This window comes from Seriola dumerili, unplaced genomic scaffold, assembly GCF_002260705.1.
Source record: "Seriola dumerili isolate Sdu_G_001 unplaced genomic scaffold, Sdu_1.0 BDQW01000191.1, whole genome shotgun sequence".
NCBI classification, from domain to species: Eukaryota; Metazoa; Chordata; class Actinopteri; order Carangiformes; family Carangidae; genus Seriola; species Seriola dumerili.
The window spans coordinates 405,202-423,158 of NW_019174446.1; the positions used below are offsets into that span (position 1 = coordinate 405,202).

Here is a 17,957-nt window from a genome sequence, read left to right on the forward strand (position 1 = left end):
GTCGTGTGGCGTGGTGGTCTAAGGCACAGTCCTCACTGCAGTTGGCTCCGGTTCGAGTCCCGCATCGGACGGCCTTTACTACATATCACTCCCCCTTTCTCAGCCTCACCATTTCCTGTCTCTCTCTACTGCACTATCAAATAAAGGCATAAAAAGCCCAAATAATATACTTAAAAAAAAAAAAAAAATTATAGCATCAATGTTGTCATGCCCACTCTGTCCAGTCTACCTGTGGGTCTACCTACCCCGGGCTGACCTCACACAGCTGACGGAAGTGACGCAGGGTGTTGTTGATGCGAGGGGCTTGCTGGGAGACTTTTAGCAAAACGCCATTTTGCTCCTGGAAACGGAGGGAGAGCAACAGAGGCAGCAGCGATTAAAAAGCCGCACACAAGTCCAGGTACGTCAGCACTTCAGTGGGTAAGAGACTCGGTGTTTCTCCGGTGTGCTGTGGAAGTTGTCAGTGCAGCTGAATACACCCGGGATATGTGACACAGCGCGGCGTTAGCTGAGGAGCTAACCGTGAAGCTAGTTCAGTGACTGACCAGGAACAGCCCAGACCCGTGTTGTTATGTTGCCCGGAGAGATGTTAGTGAAGCTCACTGAACACAGTGATACTACATGATCAGCCTCAGCTGGGTGCGTTTAGATCAGGAACAGGCCGGGGCCGGGTCCAGGTCAGCCATCACTGTTAGCATGTACCGCTAGCTGGCTGTGGGAGGGAGTTGGGTATGACCTCTTTTTCCTGTGCGGGGGGACGGCTGGTGTAACACGGCCTACACGGGAGAACTCCCCTGCGTGTATTAGCTTAGGATGTGAGATGTGACTGCCTGTCACCGTGTACGGCCCTGATCTCTCCTCAGGTGACGAGAGAGGGCGAAGACCACCTTCAGCGTTAGCCCGCATAGACGTGTTTTCATCTGAATCTGCACCACCCACAGTTTAAAATAACACAGTGCTGAGTGATATAAACTTAAAGTCCTCAGTGTTTAGAAACAAACCCGCGCCCCCCTGTATAATGCAGTTGAAGAAAAGCCATGCCACAATGTTGTTTTTGTCCAATTTTCGTGAAGTTATTCAAGTAGTGAAGACCACATCAGTCTGGCTGTAGATTCAAACATTGCACCATCCACTCTCAGCTTGGCTTTACATGATGCAATTGTTGGTATAGACAGTATCATATATTAACATTACAATTCCATATGCCTAATTTATGAAAAGTCAGTTAATCATTCTTTGTCTTTATTCTCCTCAGTAGTTTTAAGTGGTTTCAGAGCTGGTTCTCAGACTTGGGGCTGGTCTGGCCCAGTCTCTATACCTGCCACTTATTAAAGGAGCACTGCAGTAGAGCATTCTGGGCCCAGTCTTCTTATACACCATTCATATAAATGATTTGCAGCATATTGTCTCTGTCTTCAGTGATCAAGATCTAAATGTTAGCATTCATTTATAATAAGCTTGCCGTCATTAATTTGGACAGTAGATTCACAATATGATTCCAGATACTCTCCACTGTATCTTATACGAGACCTGGTGATGTCCCCTGCACACTGTATTTATCTGCAAAGCTGTTGTCGGAGGGTCCTCATGTTTGCTTCACCGTAACTCAACCTCCAGTGACTGGCAGATGCAACTATCCCTCTATCAGATGTAGAACAGATGTTTTAATGGACTCATTTTGAACAAGTGTCGATGTATGATTGAAATGTGACTCATTGTACACTTTAGTTAGTGGTGTATTTGGTTTTTTTGTATAGTACAGTGAATGTGTGGAGATGGAAAGTAGCTAGTTGGTAAATCCAAAACAAACTGCCTCTTATCTTGTTTGAGATGAATATATTTTTACCTGGTTTCTGACATATAAATGTAATAATACTTAAGTAATAACAATCTGCCAAGCCACCTACATGACCATTATCAGTAATTGTCCCATACTTCCCTGTAGAAGAGACAATTTTCTGTTTCTTTGTAAAATTATTTATTAGTGTGGCAGTAAACAGTAACCCTGTTTAAATACAGGTATAATTTCTTAAAATAGTGATTAATGTTTTGCCCTCTAGAAGAAAATGCTGTCACACAGTCAATGATCCTCCACATTTCATGAGTGAATGCACCTTGCTCATGACTGCCTGTCCTTCACCCTGACTTTTCAGACACGATGGCGAGTCCAGGGAAAGACAGCTACAGGATGAAGAGCTACAAGAACAAAGCGCTGAATCCTCAGGAGATGCGTCGAAGAAGAGAGGAGGAAGGAATCCAGCTACGCAAACAGAAAAGAGAGGAGCAGGTAAACTCTCTTTCCCCTATTTTATTTATTCACCCATTTTTATTTCTACTTTAATCACACAAGCACAATGATAAATGCACACTGGTCGTGGGAGCACAGACCAAGTGAACCTGCTATTTTTATGCAGCAGGTGTTAAAGTGGAATATAGATGAGAGGGTGTGGTGATTGATACGTACACACACAGTAGGGGTGGGAGAAAAAATCTATTCACTTAAATATCACAATAAATACATTTTTTATGATTCTTTTTAATTATTTATATATATTTTTTATTCCTGAATCAATATTTATTATATTATTTACACTGAGCTAGCAGCTAACAGTTAGCCCAGGTGGTAGCTGGTTAGCCTTATGGCATTGGCACATGAACCAGAGAGCCATTCTTCTGGCTTGTAGCCTACAGCTTGCAAGACTAATGTTTTTAGCCTCTTATATCATAGTGCAATTCACCTTTTTGTTTGTTGCAGTTTGTTATTGTTAGTTTTTTTTATCAGTTGTGTTAAAGTGATAATAAGCCTCTTTACTGGGCCTCTCTGTATGCCTGTCATTCAGGGTGGGCATGAGGGTATGTTGTGTGCAGCTTGGTGTAATTTATATGTAATTTAATCAAGGTAAACACAGTGGGTGGCCCCGCCTGATATCACTGCACTGTGGAGCAGCACCCGTCCAATCAGAGGCTGCAGATTCACCAACATATGTCCTGCTGCCTTCAGGTGCTGCAGGGATTTAAAGAACTGAAGGAGAACCCGTTGATACAGTAGAAATCAGCTGCGGACAACAGATACTGTCAGAATCTCTCAGATGCATTTATAGATCAGTTCAGACTCATTTACAGACGTTCCTCCTTTAAACCACATGAATAGGATTTTTTTAATGCTGATTTAAACACATCCATCAGCTGGAGAGTTATTCCAAAAAGAAAGACCAACAACAAAAAACCAACAACTCTCTGTGTGCGGCCTGATTTAATTCAACCTTCCACCTGTGAAACCCTGTGTTCTGGCTCGACACCAACATACCAAAAACATCCTCATCACCTTTCACAGTTTATCTCAAAACGTCAAGAGTGAGAAATATCTGGTTTGGGTCATTTGGGTCCAGACAACATTAGAGAGTAAATCTGTGTTTGATAATGATTACAACAGTGTATCAGACAGATCACTGCTGGCTCCAAGTTTCAGGTTTCACCACAGGTTTCATGTGTCAGTGTGTTTAGTGTCACAATCAGTTCATCCAGCCAAAAGAAAAAGCAGGCTAATCATGTGACCTTGACTCTGTGCCCACAGTTATTCAAGAGGAGAAATGTGTGTGTACCGTCTAATGATGAATCCATGCTGGAGTGTCCAATCCAGGATCCAGACATCAGCTCCACAGTACCTGTCACAGGTGTAAGTAGTTCACTGTTGTGTTCTTGTGTTTATTTGACCTTGGTTTTTTACAGCTGAAACACCAGGATCTACCTCATCTGTCTAAGATCAGGTGTTTCTATAAACTAATCTGAACTGATTAGAAGTATGAATATTTATCTGATGTTGATCTTTGTGCAGGACGGAGTGATAACTCCAGATATGATTCAGATGATCTTCTCTGAAGACCCAGACCAGCAACTCATTGCTACACAGAAATTCAGGAAATTACTCTCCAAAGGTTTGTGTTGCATCAAGGGAGTCCTTATATTTATGTGAATAATTTGATCTGAAGTCCAAGCAATAATCTCTGGCAGCTTTATTTAAGTGTCAGTTGTACCACTGTTTCACTGATCAACACAACAGAGGTTAAACTGAAAAGAGTGCTAACATTTGAACACACCACATCAAAATTGAACGGTCCGGTTGAGTTTGGACGATCAACTAACTGCATGAGCAGGTGGAATCTGTGATGGTTTGTGTCAGTGTCATGTGATGAGTCAGCTTTATAAGAAGTCCGCTCTCTACTGAACACAAAGCTGAACTGGCTTCATGCACATTAGTTGATCAGAACCACTGCCTTGTTTTAAACCTCTGTCAGTCTTCAAATCAGGTCCCGTTCAGTAAGAGAAGAGTTCTGATGTGTTCCTCTGCACAGAGCCCAACCCGCCCATAGACGAGGTCATCTCTACTCCTGGTGTTGTGACTCGTTTTGTGGAGTTTCTGAAGAGAAGTGAAAACTGCACACTGCAGGTGAGAGCTCCACAACACTGCCACACACCACCTGTGTGCCTGAAGCTGTGATGAGTACAACATTAAAACGATAAAAACTGATTTTCTAATAGATGTGTTACTGAACGCACATGTTGTGTTCACCATGTGATGTGAACAGCGTCCAGGGTTCTGCCTCAGAGACGTGGGACATCTCAAATGTTCCTAATAGGATTGTACTGATAGACGATGATCTTCATGACAGACGATATACTATATAATACCATGTATTATTATTAGTAGTAGTAGTCTCATTGAATTTATAGTACATGTTATTTGCGCCACCATACTTTCATCCCCGCATATAACCGATGCTCCGGCAGAGACCATATCGGGTATTGGCAATTTGACAGTTTGGCGACAGGACGATCTGACTGTGGATCAGATCACACAACCTTAGTTCCTACCCACAATCGCTGGTGCCAGTCAGAGTAATGAATGTTTCATTTCTCTGAAGTTTTACTTCAACAGTACAGATGATAATATGTTCTGTGTTGCATTATGTGCAATTAATCATGAAGTAAAAGATTGCCCAGGAAAGACAGTCATGTTTTTAACTCGTTTCAGACTGGACTGATGTGTGTGTTACATGTGTGTTTCCAACAGTTCGAGGCGGCCTGGGCGCTCACCAACATTGCCTCCGGTACCTTCCTGCACACCAAGGTGGTGATTGAAACAGGAGCGGTTCCAATTTTCATTGAGCTGCTGAACTCTGAGTACGAGGACGTCCAGGAGCAGGTGAGAGGCTGCAACACGACATGTTAAATATGGACGTCAGTGTCATCAGGGACCATAATGTGAAATACATCTTTGTTGTAACAGATGCTTTCTGTGTGCAGTTTTGAAGTTCTGGCCACATAGTGTAAGATCACTGTTGATAGCTGGTTCTGTGCTCCATCAGAAATCAACAGAGAACCTTTCTTCACCTCATTGGACAGAAACAACAGTTTAGACACAGACAACACAATGATATATAAGGATGTGCATTTGTTTACCGTGTTCCAAATCAATGACCGAGAGTGATTCATGGTATTATTGGACTTTTATCAGATTTTTGCATCGGTGTGATGAAGATGAACCATCATTTATTGATTAGTTATTGAGCTTTCTGATTTGACAAACACAGACAGGAATACCTGGTTCTCTTGTATCAGCTCTAAACCGAATCACACGTCTCTCTGTGTTTTAAACACACATCCTGCATCATCAGGTGCTGTGCTGGGCAGTGGAAACAAAAGCAGAACCGGAGACAGAGCATACACTTGAAGCTGTGGGTCACTGAGTCCCTGAAGTGAAAAAGGCTCATATATTACATATTGCTATCAAGATACAGAATTACATGTAACTCCATATCACCCACTGATAGCACCACCCACCAGGCTGCTAAAACTGTCCTTAAAAAATCAGTGTGTGAATGAACCCGAGGAGAAGCAACAGTTGCACCAATGTATGACTGTGAATCTGCAGTGTGTAGTTTTAGGCGTCTTCATGATATTCTGACCAGCAGTTCACTGATGATGTCCAGGAGCCGGTTGCACAAAACTCTTATGTAAGGGTGTTGCACAAAATATCTTAAAAGGTTTCCTTAGTTACAGGAAACTAAGTAATTTATAGCAGTGTAAGAGATTTTACAGAGGTAAAATTCTACTGTTTCCATGGAAACTGTTTGTTTGCTGGCATTAGCTTGTGGGAAGGCATAAACATTAAAAGAGTGTTCTGCAATCTCATCTTCCTGTTGTTTTGACGGGAACTTCACATTGTTCAGAAGATAAGTATGAGAGTGTTTAAACTCGGTGAGTGACCTGAAACACCTTGACTACGCCTGACTAGAAAGATCATGTGACATAAAAACGTAGAGCTCATCAAGCTGTGGAAAGTAGAGTGATCCATCCATCTATGTTGCAGTTAAGATGCAGTCAGAGGTACCTTTTGTTTTTTTCCTTACTTTGCTTGCTAAGTTCTTTTGTGCAACGGTTTAACTGACTTTAAGTGATCTCTTAAGTATAAGACTAAGATAAGGAGAAAACCTTAAATACATAAGTGACCATTTTAAGGAAACCTTAAGGAGAAGAGTTAAGGTTGTTTTGTGCAACTGTTTTAATTTTAAGGAAACCTTAACTCAGACTCAGGAAAATCTTAGCTTACAGTGTTTTGTGCAACTGGCTCCTGACTCTCTGAGCTGATGACACACTTTGGTGCTGTGTGTCTGTTGGACTGTGCTGACTGTGTGTTGTTGTGTTTCAGGCTGTGTGGGCGCTGGGGAACATAGCAGGAGATAATGCTGAGTGCAGGGACTATGTGCTGAACTGTGGCATCCTGCCGTCTCTGCAGCAGTAAGTGTCCCATCCGTCTGTCTGCAAGTGTCAAACTTCTCAGTATGTGCATGACAACAGCTGGCTCCTGTGTGTTGTGTCATCACATCCAGGCTCCTCGCTAAATCCAACCGTCTCACAACAACCCGCAATGCAGTGTGGGCGCTGTCCAACCTGTGCCGAGGGAAGAACCCGCCTCCGGATTTTGCCAAGGTGAGTCCACCTGTCACGACCGACCTAGTTTGTATTGTTGATCCAGCTCTGGTATTAAACCCCCCCCCCCTCTGTCTTTGCTGTCCTCGTCTCTGGTGTGTGTCAGGTGTCTCCTTGTCTCAGTGTGCTGTCCAGGCTTCTGTTCAGTAGTGATCCTGATGTGCTGGCTGACGCCTGCTGGGCCCTGTCCTACCTATCTGACGGCCCCAATGAGAAGATCCAGACGGTCATTGACTCCGGGGTCTGTCGCAGACTGGTGGAGCTGCTCATGTAAGAACCTGACAGACCCACATTATAGAGAGTAGTTATTTATTCAGTAGCGGCCAGGCTGTACATGTACATGACAATGACAATGACATGACCAGGTGAGTCCAGTGTTTTCTGTGGGGACACCTCGGGGTGCATCATCATGTTTGTACTGGAAAAGAAAAAGAGAAGTCACCCATTGTCTGTTGGCAGGGTAACACATGACTTTGTTCAGTGGTGTGTAGTACTGAGAGTGAGTCACACTACACTATTGCAATACAGCACAAGCAAATGTTCATGCTAACCTTGGAAGGTGATCAGACTGCGGACTGTATTTAAAGGGAAACTTCAGTTTATTTCAGCTTGGTTTATTTTTTTTCCACACACATAAAACATTACAAAATACACTGTATATAGTTTTTATTAAAGGAGAGACTGTGCAGGAGAAGTAAGAAACCCATAAAGGGCCTATGTTAAACCTCACCTCAAAGTGAAAATAAAAATAACACCATACAGGATGAGCAAGATGAGAAAGATGGACAGAAAACTAAAAGACAAACCCCATAAACAACACAATATATACAGTGAAGGGGATTCAGATATTTACATTTAAATCTATCAGCCACAGACACAAAGAGAAAAAAAAATACATAAACCAAATCACTGTAAGTTTACCCTAATTCCTATCTGAGAGCTTATTAATGCTTCTTTTAATGCTTCTTTTAAAAACAGGTAGTGAAGGTGAGGTGTGTACCAAGTGTAAATTGGTGTTCAACAGTTGTTCACCTCAATATTTAATGAAATACTGCCCCCTATTGGTACGATAGAAAGGAAGATGCAGATAATGTGGATTGTCTGGTATTTCCTTTACATGTGGCTGTTGTGCTGACTCGGAGACTCAGGGAAACATGGACTCACATGAAACAGTGTATATCAGTACGAGTCTACAACAGCTTTGACATAAAAGCCTGATTCGACATGAACCATTTCTAACACTCTGAGTCTGACTGAAAGTAAAGTCAGCAGCACAGGGTCCACATCTGGCTCAGTTTGCTGCCTGTATCTCCATGCTGCTGTGATGATTGTAATGTCACATCGTGGTGTATGGAGGTGCAGTGATGTCAGAGGAAAAGTAATAAAGAATTTCCATTGTAAAAATAATTTATAAATGAACAATTAATCCATCAAAAAATACTTAAGATTTAAAAATGGATTTACAAAAACTGCATAAAACACCGGTAAAACCAGGCTTAACAATCCTAATTGGCCACATGGGATGTATAAGCTCTTGTTGGTTGGAGAGCTAACCAGTGGGTTTTACCAGCACTGAAGGCCCAGAGTGTCACAGAAAGGAGAAGCTAGATGACAAAGCTAATCATTTAGCTAATATGAAAAGGAAATGGAAATTGAAGAAGGAATCCAGGAATAAATTCCCATTTTTATCTTTAATATCTTTTCAGATAGTTTTTAAAATTCCATTATTTATTCATGAATTGATCAATGTATTTATAAATGGTTTATTTAATGAGTTTTTTTATGCTGTTTTTGTGAATCCATTTTTAAATCTTAAGTATTTATTGATGGAGTCATTGTTCATTTATAAATTATTTTTTACAATCCCTGTTGTTAATGCCTATTAAAATATGACATTATGGAAATCCTTTACTGCTTTTTCTGTCACATTCCTGCTCCTCCACAGTGGTGGGTCCAGGATAACGCAGAACCAGTTATAACCATTATAACCAGTTACCAGTTTATTTGCAATCCCTCACATGAAATAGCATTTTACAGTCCTGCAGTTGAATTTGGAGGCATCGGACAGTCCCACAAATGTATTTGTTGTAACTTAGTTGAACAGCTGGGATCAGGCTCCATGGATGTATCTAGACTGTCCATCTGGCATCAACAGGCTCTCTTCACTGAAGTCTCTCTCAGCATCCTTTTATGTCTCCTCCTCCTCCCTGATATTCAGCTCCTCACCTGTGTACTTAATACAATCCACCATCAGAGTCAAATTACTTCCTCATAACAGTCCACTGCATTCATCAGTGAGAGTTTCCTCAGAAGACACAGCGTCACACATGTGAACAAACAAATGTGCCAGCTGATTGGATGTCAGCCAGCTGGAAACTCCTGTGTTTACTTTGGTTCAGACTCTCGCTGCTCGTCCTGATACACATTGTTTTACATCCGTCCTCTTTTCCCGGAATCTGTACAACAGGCCAGGTGAGTTCATAGGTAGCACCACCCATACATCCACATTGATTGGAAATGTACCAGGTAGAAATGTCCAGGATTGTTCCTTGAGGTGGGATGATCTGGAACATGGTTTGTGTTGTTGAGCTTAGTCACTGTAGACTCAGATGATGATGTTTGAATCATTTCTCAGTGTTTTAGTGTGAAAACGCTGTGTGAATGTTTGTGTGTGTTCCTGTAGGCACAGTGACTACAAGGTGGTCTCTCCTGCTTTACGTGCGGTGGGCAACATAGTGACAGGAGATGACATCCAGACTCAGGTAGAGGCTCAGTGACCCTGACACTTCATCCCTTCACTCATTTATTTAGAAATACAGGATTTAACATGAATGTCCTCTGATGTCTGTTTGTCATCTCAGGTAATCTTGAACTGCTCAGCTCTGCCATGTTTACTCCACCTCCTCAGCAGCCCCAAGGAGTCCATCAAGAAGGAGGCGTGCTGGACTGTGTCCAACATCACAGCAGGAAACAGAGCTCAGATCCAGGTAATGGCCACCTCACCTGGTTTCAGTGTTTCCTGTGTGATGGAGAGCTGCTGTTCTGCAGCTGACAACATGTCTTGTTTTATCAGAACGTAATTGATGCCAACATCTTCCCGGTCCTGATCGAGATCCTCCAGAAGGCCGAGTTCCGCACAAGGAAGGAGGCGGCGTGGGCCATTACTAACGCCACCTCAGGAGGCACACCTGCACAGATCAGGTCTGTTCACCTTCACCCTCACAGGGGAACACTGAGACGTTCTCTCATGGGTCACACATTCAAAGCACTGAATGATTTTCAGACTAGAATCAACACAGACAAATCCAGATGTGATCAGCTGATTCACTTTGATCTGCCTGTTAGTAATGATTTCAAATGAAAGACGTCACAGTTTAAAAAGATTCTGAATACTTTATTTAACACCTCTCCCTGTGTGAACAGGTATCTGGTGTCTCTGAACGCCATCAAACCCATGTGTGACCTGCTGACAGTGATGGACTCGAAGATCGTGCAGGTGTCTCTGAACGGTCTGGAGAACATCCTCAGACTGGGAGAACAGGAGGCCAAACAGAACGGAACCGGCATAAACCCGTACTGTGCTCTGATCGAGGAGGCCTATGGTACACCACGACACAACACTGTACAACCTGCACTCACACCAACACCTCCACTGACAGATGGTTGTTGATTCAGTCTGTGAGACAGAGACCCTGCACAGCTACACTCTGATCAACCTGTTATGAAATCATTTGTGCTGTGTGACACATAATACAAACATATTCAGACTGAGACGGCTTTGAACAGCTTATGATCTTTAAATTCTTTTATCATTCAGAACTAGAATCACCTCCTCGTGGTTATCTGCCTTCACCGCTTTAAATAAAATATGAACCATTTGTGTGAAGAAGTTCCGTCGAGGCGTTACTGAGATATCGTGTCCACGAGACGGACAACCTGAACACAATAAGCCTCCAGCTCCAGAGTGTCGCTGGCGCAGAGGCATAAAAACTGAGTGTTAAGAGCATGATCTTTACCCTCCGTTTAACAGGGAATGACTGATCAGTTCTTACAATATAAAACATTCAGAACCAAGAAAAGTTTAAAAAAAATTCATTATTACATAAATGTCTGAGGTTTATATTGTTAATGCAGCATAAACTGCAAAAGACAAAGTAAACTAATAAACAAGAGTTTGAGTTTCGAATCAGAATCTTCATCCGTCCTAAATTATTAGTAACTGCTTTCACCTCATCACCTCTCACGGTAGTTTGATTTGAAGCCACTCTGACCCTCCACAGTGTGACACACAGCTGTGACAACTACACACAACTCTGAGCTGTCTTAATGTGTCTGTGAGACAATGTCACCAGCCACATTCATCTCCCCTGAACCTGTCCCATCCACATCCACACCTCGGCTCCCGTAAATATTTATTAGTGCGCGTTTTCTTCTAGTGGACAGTTGCACTCTATGCTTTTCAGAACATCTGGGAAAATTAATTAAAAAAACTGCTTTAATACACTCGTTAATAGACTCCTAAAGACTTGGTACTCTCACCTTGACTCCTCTCTCACGCTCTGATCCTCTCCTCCACCGGCACCTTCCACTTGTGGCTGAGAATTAGTAACTAACTCACTATTACTTTCAGTCCTGACAAATTAACTGTATCTCGTCATTAACATGAATTAACTTTTTTCCCACATTAGAAAAGCTGATGATGTCTGCACTCTGCACTATTTCACCTGTGCTCGTGATTCTCCTCCTCGCGAACTCTTTTTTTTTGCAGAAATGTCTCAAATCACAGATTCTTTTAAAAACAAACAAAAAAACATACACGACGGGATGTATCGTTAATTTTGGGACTTTTCAAGAAGCTGGGTGTGCTGGGATGTAAAAGAGATAATATTCATCTGTAGGGTTGCCACCTTTTATGTGAAAAAAGGAGGCAACTGGTTTGGTTTTACTCGACATTACATTATTCACAGCACTTTGAGGACATAACACGAACGAAAATACGGGACAAATTGTGTCCCGTATTGATTCAAATGAAGTAGGCAGCACGAGGCAGCACGAAATTTTTGACTGAGGCAGCCGCCTCCCAATTCTCTATGCGGACACTGTGCACTCTGTGCAGACACACACACACACACACACGCACGTTTCTTTTGCTTAATGAATTATATAAATTATTTTATTTTCTGCAGGCCTGGACAAGATTGAGTTCCTGCAGAGCCACGAGAACCAGGAGATCTACCAGAAGGCCTTCGACCTGATCGAACACTACTTCGGCGTAGAGGAGGAGGACGCCAGTCTGGCTCCACAGGTGGACCAGAGTCAGGGCCAGTTTGTCTTCCAGCAGCAGGAGGGACCCATGGAGGGTTTCCAGCTTTAACCCCGCCTCATCTCCACAGCCCCTTCTTCTTGGTCTCTGAGCCTGGGCCTGCTGGCCTGCGAACTCTCCTGGGACCTCACCTCGTCTCTGCTGGACCAGCTCCACCAGCTCGTCCCCACACCTCCACCTCTAATATGCCTTCACAACAACACACATGCTGGATAGACAGAGGTCTGTGAATATGGAGACGGACAGTGAGAGCTGATTGGACTGCGGGAGCCTGAGTCCTGAATGGAGGCTCAGCTGACTGGTTTCCCTCTGATGAGACGTCTACGCCATGAAAAGCCAACTCATGTTAAAGAGAGTTCTGTTTTTCTTCAGTGCTCAGTATGATGTTCCTTTGACTTCCTGTGATAATGAAGTTCAGAATATTTATGTTACAATTAGAAACAAATCAAAATCCACATCCCTTTCTGAATGTGAATCTACCTCTTCAGTCTAAAGAGAGAGAGAGAGAGAGAGAGAGAGAGAGAGAGGGAGAGTGAGGATGGAGGGAAGGAAAAGCCCTAAATGAACAGATAAAGCATCAGGCTGATTGTTTTTCTTTTATTATTATGGCTAAAATCCAATCTTGAATAAATCTTGGGTGTTGAGATTGGGGCTGTAGAGGCTGATCTGTAGGCAGTGGATGTAAATACAGTGTTACTGTACATGGTGGTGTTGCCACGCTGTTCTGCTCTCTGGGTTCTCTCTGCTCCCATTTGTCTTCTCAGAGCTGGAGGAGCTGCTCCTCTCTCCTCCACCCTCAGCTGCTTCCTGGATCTGGCCTGCAGGTCTGAGTTGGTTTGAAATCTGTGACGTTTGCTACGAGCAGTGTGAGAGCCGGCGCAGCGCTGTCTGTGTCACATGATGCAGTGTTTTTTTCTGTTTTCCAGCCTCATGATTAATCTTAAATTATTTTCTCTGCCTGCATCACTTCTTCATGTGATGGATCAGTGGACTTGGAGGGTTTTGTATATTATATATACATGCGAGAGAGTGTAACCAGAATATTTAAGTGGCTGCAGGAGGGTGTGATATGCAATTATATTTCCTGGTTGATGCAGTTGTCGTGTTTCCATCACGATGAGGACGTTCCTCTCTTTACTCTCTGATTTATTTTTTTTCCCCCATGTTCTCGTGTTGTGGTTGACGTCTTAAGATGGAAACACACCGTGTTTTGGTTTTCTTCCTACTTTTGACTCCACCCCCGAACCATGATTGGACAGTTTTTCGACGCGTGCACGTTTGAGTACAGCGACATCAGCTGGTGGAGAAGCGAACATAAAATGAATCTAATATTTATGTGAAATGGAAAATATTTGTAATGCAGAAATGACATCAAGCACATTGAATTGTGTATAGTTTTCTAATATTTCTGGTTTGTATGATTGTATATCATTTTTTAGGTTTTGGTAGTGTTTTTGTTTTCTCCTGTTTGGGAGTTGATTTGCTGTGTTGTTGTGGCTCTCAGTAGAAGTGTGTGTGTTGTGGCTGCTGACCCGGACTGGATCAGGTCTGACAGCGACCTGGATCACAGAGGTCTGACAGTGACCTGGCTCAGACTGGCTCCTCAGTGTGGGGACGCACACTTCCATTGTGTAACAAGAATTAATAAACTGATCTGTTGGCTACAAACCGAACACACTGCATCACTGTTTATTGACTTACTGTCACGTTCATTTTTTTTATTCTACAGCTACAGTTACCTGTTGTTTTACAGATTAATTTATGAGCGCCTTTCAAGGCCGCCAAAGACACGTAACACAGCAAATAGAAACATTCAGAAACAGAAACAAGATAGAGACAATGTATGAATGAAATAATTAAATATACACAGTATACATATACTATATATACATATACACACATACTGCTTTGAGCAGCTGCAAAATGATAAACTGTAAAACATTAAAGAACCTAAGAAGATGAACTTAAAATTAGCTCCATTTCCATCAGCTGTAAAGATAAAGTGATGAGAACTTTATCAACAACAACAGCAATGGAGCGTTTTAAAGTAGCTGTTGTTACTTCTACTGTAAGTTTTGCTATTGCTACATAGCTAACGTTAGCATTAGCAGCTGTTTACTTACCAGTCTAAAAGAAACGTGAGTTCAGCATCAAATTTCATTCCTTTACTCACCAACAGCTGTATCCAGAGGTGGAAACAAACACCAATGTTAACTCTTGGGTCTATCACATCTTTTCTTCTACTGAAGTTAGCATGCTAACCAGCTAGCCACAGTCCTTCACTTTCTGATAGAGACTCACTGCAGACTCCAGTCTGTCCTGCAGATGTAGCTGTGCAGAGGACGTATTATAACCTCTTGTCTTGTAAAGACAAAGATGGCTGAAGCTCTTGTCAAGCAAAAATGACCACCACCTGCTCCTGACAAGAAATCGTGTTCAGCAGAAGAGAAAACTTTAATATAGAACCTTAAGTAAATTACATACAGTTCATCCTGAAAGTCTTCAGACCATCACAGTTTCACGTTATGTTGCAGTTTGAAGCTAAAGTAAAAAAAAACAAACTGTTTTTCCTCATCAGTCTACACTCAATACACCACAATGACAAAAGATAAAACTAAATTAAAAGGACTCTTCTCGAGCTGGACCTGGACTAACTGAGACGTCAGGGAGAAGAGAGGAGACCAAGAACCTGATGGTCTCTCTGAGCTGCAGAGATCCTGTGTGGAGATGGAGAAACTGCCAGAAGGACGACCATCACTGCAGCTCTCCACTGATCTGGTCTTTATGCCAGTGTCCAGATGAAGAATCTCCTCACTGACAGTTTGTAAAGAAGCAGCTCAAAGACTGAGAGACTGAGAGAAATCAGATTCTCTGGTCTCATGAAACCAGGACTGAACTGTCTGGTCTCAGTTCTCAGAGTCATGTCTGGAGGAAACCAGGCATGGTGCTTACAGCTGGTTGTTCCTCTGGCAGTTTCTCCATCTCCACACAGGATCTCTGCAGCTCAATGTTATATTTCAGTTCCTTCTTTATATTAAATTTGCAAAAGTTTCTAAAATGGGGAATTGAATGTTGACTGACTGCAACATGAAAGAATGAAATGAATATGTCTGACCAACAGACTATTTTCTCTCAGAGAAAGAATGCATGAATCACTTTTGTACAGTCACTTAAACAGAATTAGTTTCTTCAGAATCTTCAGGACAGGATCGGGGAGTCCCTGTCACTGTGATTCACTCATTTCTGCAGTAACAGTGGATCCTGTCAGACTGGATGAGACGGTTCAGGAGCTGCTGGGAGCAGGTCAGAGGCCTCGGAACCTGCTAGTTCTTTTTTTTAGTTACAGTGAAGCTGGTCTGGTTCCAACCACAGTCTCAGACCGTGCAGACAGACCAAGATTTTATCTGGGGTGGGAAAATTACACAACACAAACAAAACAAAACTTACCGCGTCATGATTGTCTGCCTCCTCCACTCCACTAGTTTCAGATTACATCCCTGTTTATCCAGAGTCATAGAAAATATGAACCATTTGTGGGAAATTTTGTCATAATTGCTTTTTGATGTCTTGAGTTATGGCTAAAAAGTGTTTTGTGAGGTCACACTGACCTTTGATCACCAAAATCTAGTCAGTTCGTCCTTGAGTCAAAGTGAATATTTGTGGCAACTTTAAGGGATTCCCTTACCAAATTTGAAGAAAGGATGTTTGTGCCAAATTTGAAGAAGTTCTGTAAAGCTGTTGCTGAGATATTGTGTCTACAAGAATGGGATGGATGGACGGATGACCTGCAATGTGCCTCTGGTTCTGGCGCCGGCGCGGAGGCATAAAAACATTAAAAGCATTTCACCCGCATTATCACTGTTATGACAGTAATTTAAAAACAAATATGACATGTGGCTCTGCTACACCTACTATTACACCTAGATAGATGATGTGTGTCAGTGCAAACGGAGGTTTGATCTTAAGTCTGTGTCTCCTCCTGATGAAACAGACACAGGTCAAGACTCGACCTGTTGCGGACGAGTATAAGTCCATCAAACGCCTCCTGCTGAGTCTCTGGTTGTGATCTTCATCTGTCTGGTTGACGGCTTCATAGTGACGACCTTGAAGATTTTCATTTAAACAAGTGTCCTTAAGTCACTGAATGAGGTAACACGTGGTGACTGAGCCCGGGACCCACTGATGAAATTATATAGAAGACCTGCATTTTACAGTTTTATGAACTGGGTCACTGAAGTTAGTGACTCATGTGGCTCAAAAACAAACCTGCAATTACCATGTATGACCACACGTGTCACCAAAGATAACAAAACAGAGATCTTCTGCTACTTGAAGGTTTTCCATTCCTTCTCAGATGTTACCAAACATCAGTGAGTCATCAGTGTCTGATTCAATGACCTAACCATCCACTGTAAAAAGGATTTGAACTGTCAGTTCAACATTTACTGTAACAAACAGCAGAACTCCTGCTCTTCATCATCCATTCATCTGTGCAAGTCTGCTGAATGAATGAGTGAACTTCATGGACTAAGATGTAATAGTTCTCAGGCTGCATCCCTGCTGCTGCTGCTGTGTTTTTAAAGATGCATTAATGTTCATATTTCTAACTCCTCTTCTTTTAAAACGGCAGCGCCGCTCTTTAATTACCTGTTGCCATGGTGAATCAGGTCCATTCATGACAGCTTTTTTTCATTCACAACACACACTTCAGTCAGAGTGAAAATACTCAGAGTTGACTAAACTGGCTCTGATCAGCTGATCTGGATCTGGAACTTGAAATTCAGAGTTTCACACATCTGGCTTAGTTAAACCAGAGTTCAGGGTTAGACTCAGAATTAGTTAAGCTTTCTTTCTGGAACAGGCCGGAGTCAAACACACAAACACTGCTGCAGCCATGTTGGTAGACACATGTATTTTGAAATGTTTTAATGAAGACACCTGCAGGCAATTAGACATCAGACTGCAGTCGACCTGAGGAAACACTAAACAAACTCACTGAGGCAGCTGAGATCACAACAGCTGACTGACTGATAGTTTGACTGACTGACTGACTGATTGTTTGACTGTCTGACTGATAGTTTGACTTACTGACTGTCTGACCGATAGATTGACTGATTGTCTAATAGTTTGACTGATTGACTGACTGACTGACTGTGATAGTTTGACTGACTGACTGACTGAGTGAGTGACTAACATGGGTGGGCGGATCGATGCTAAAATATCGATACTTTGGATATTACATTTCGTTTTTGAAGATCGATTTTAGCGTCAATACGACCGATACCAGATTCCGCTTCTCTCTTCTGTTGGACTCACACCCCTCCTCCAGGCTGTGAATGACACATCTGAACATTTGCAGATGTTGCAATAGCACTTAATGTGGCTCAGAAGTTATGTGATAAGATTCAAGCTAAGAACAAAGAGTACAGGAAGCTGTAACATTCATCACTAACTATTCTCAAAACTGTCATCAGGTTTGTCCATCAGGAGAATCAGACGTCCACACACACTTTCATTATGCAGATGTATGGGCCAGTTAACGTCAGCATTCACAGTAAATGGCTCAGATATAATCTGTCTGACAGATACACCTGTTTCTTAAAAAAAAAGTGACACCTCAGTGATAATCCACGTCAGTTTATGG

At 42.4% G+C, this 17,957-nt stretch overlaps 1 protein-coding gene across 2 annotated transcripts; it reads left to right on the forward strand.

Annotated features, from left to right (window-relative positions):
• The first annotated feature begins 309 nt into the window (after positions 1–309).
• kpna5 (karyopherin subunit alpha 5) lies at positions 310–13,986 on the forward strand. 2 transcript variants are annotated; one of them, XM_022753513.1, is made up of 14 exons: positions 310–400; positions 2,154–2,287; positions 3,575–3,676; positions 3,836–3,935; positions 4,353–4,447; positions 5,072–5,203; positions 6,710–6,798; positions 6,891–6,990; positions 7,097–7,260; positions 9,674–9,752; positions 9,852–9,977; positions 10,064–10,191; positions 10,414–10,592; positions 12,177–13,986. In XM_022753513.1, the coding sequence occupies exons 2-14, from the start codon at positions 2,159–2,161 to the stop codon at positions 12,362–12,364; spliced, it is 1,611 nt and encodes a 536-aa protein (XP_022609234.1). In that variant the 5' UTR covers positions 310–400; positions 2,154–2,158; the 3' UTR covers positions 12,365–13,986. The 2 variants fall into 2 exon arrangements, with proteins under 2 accessions (XP_022609234.1, XP_022609233.1); XM_022753512.1 differs by having other exon boundaries at positions 333–420.
• The last annotated feature ends 3,971 nt before the right edge of the window (positions 13,987–17,957 follow it).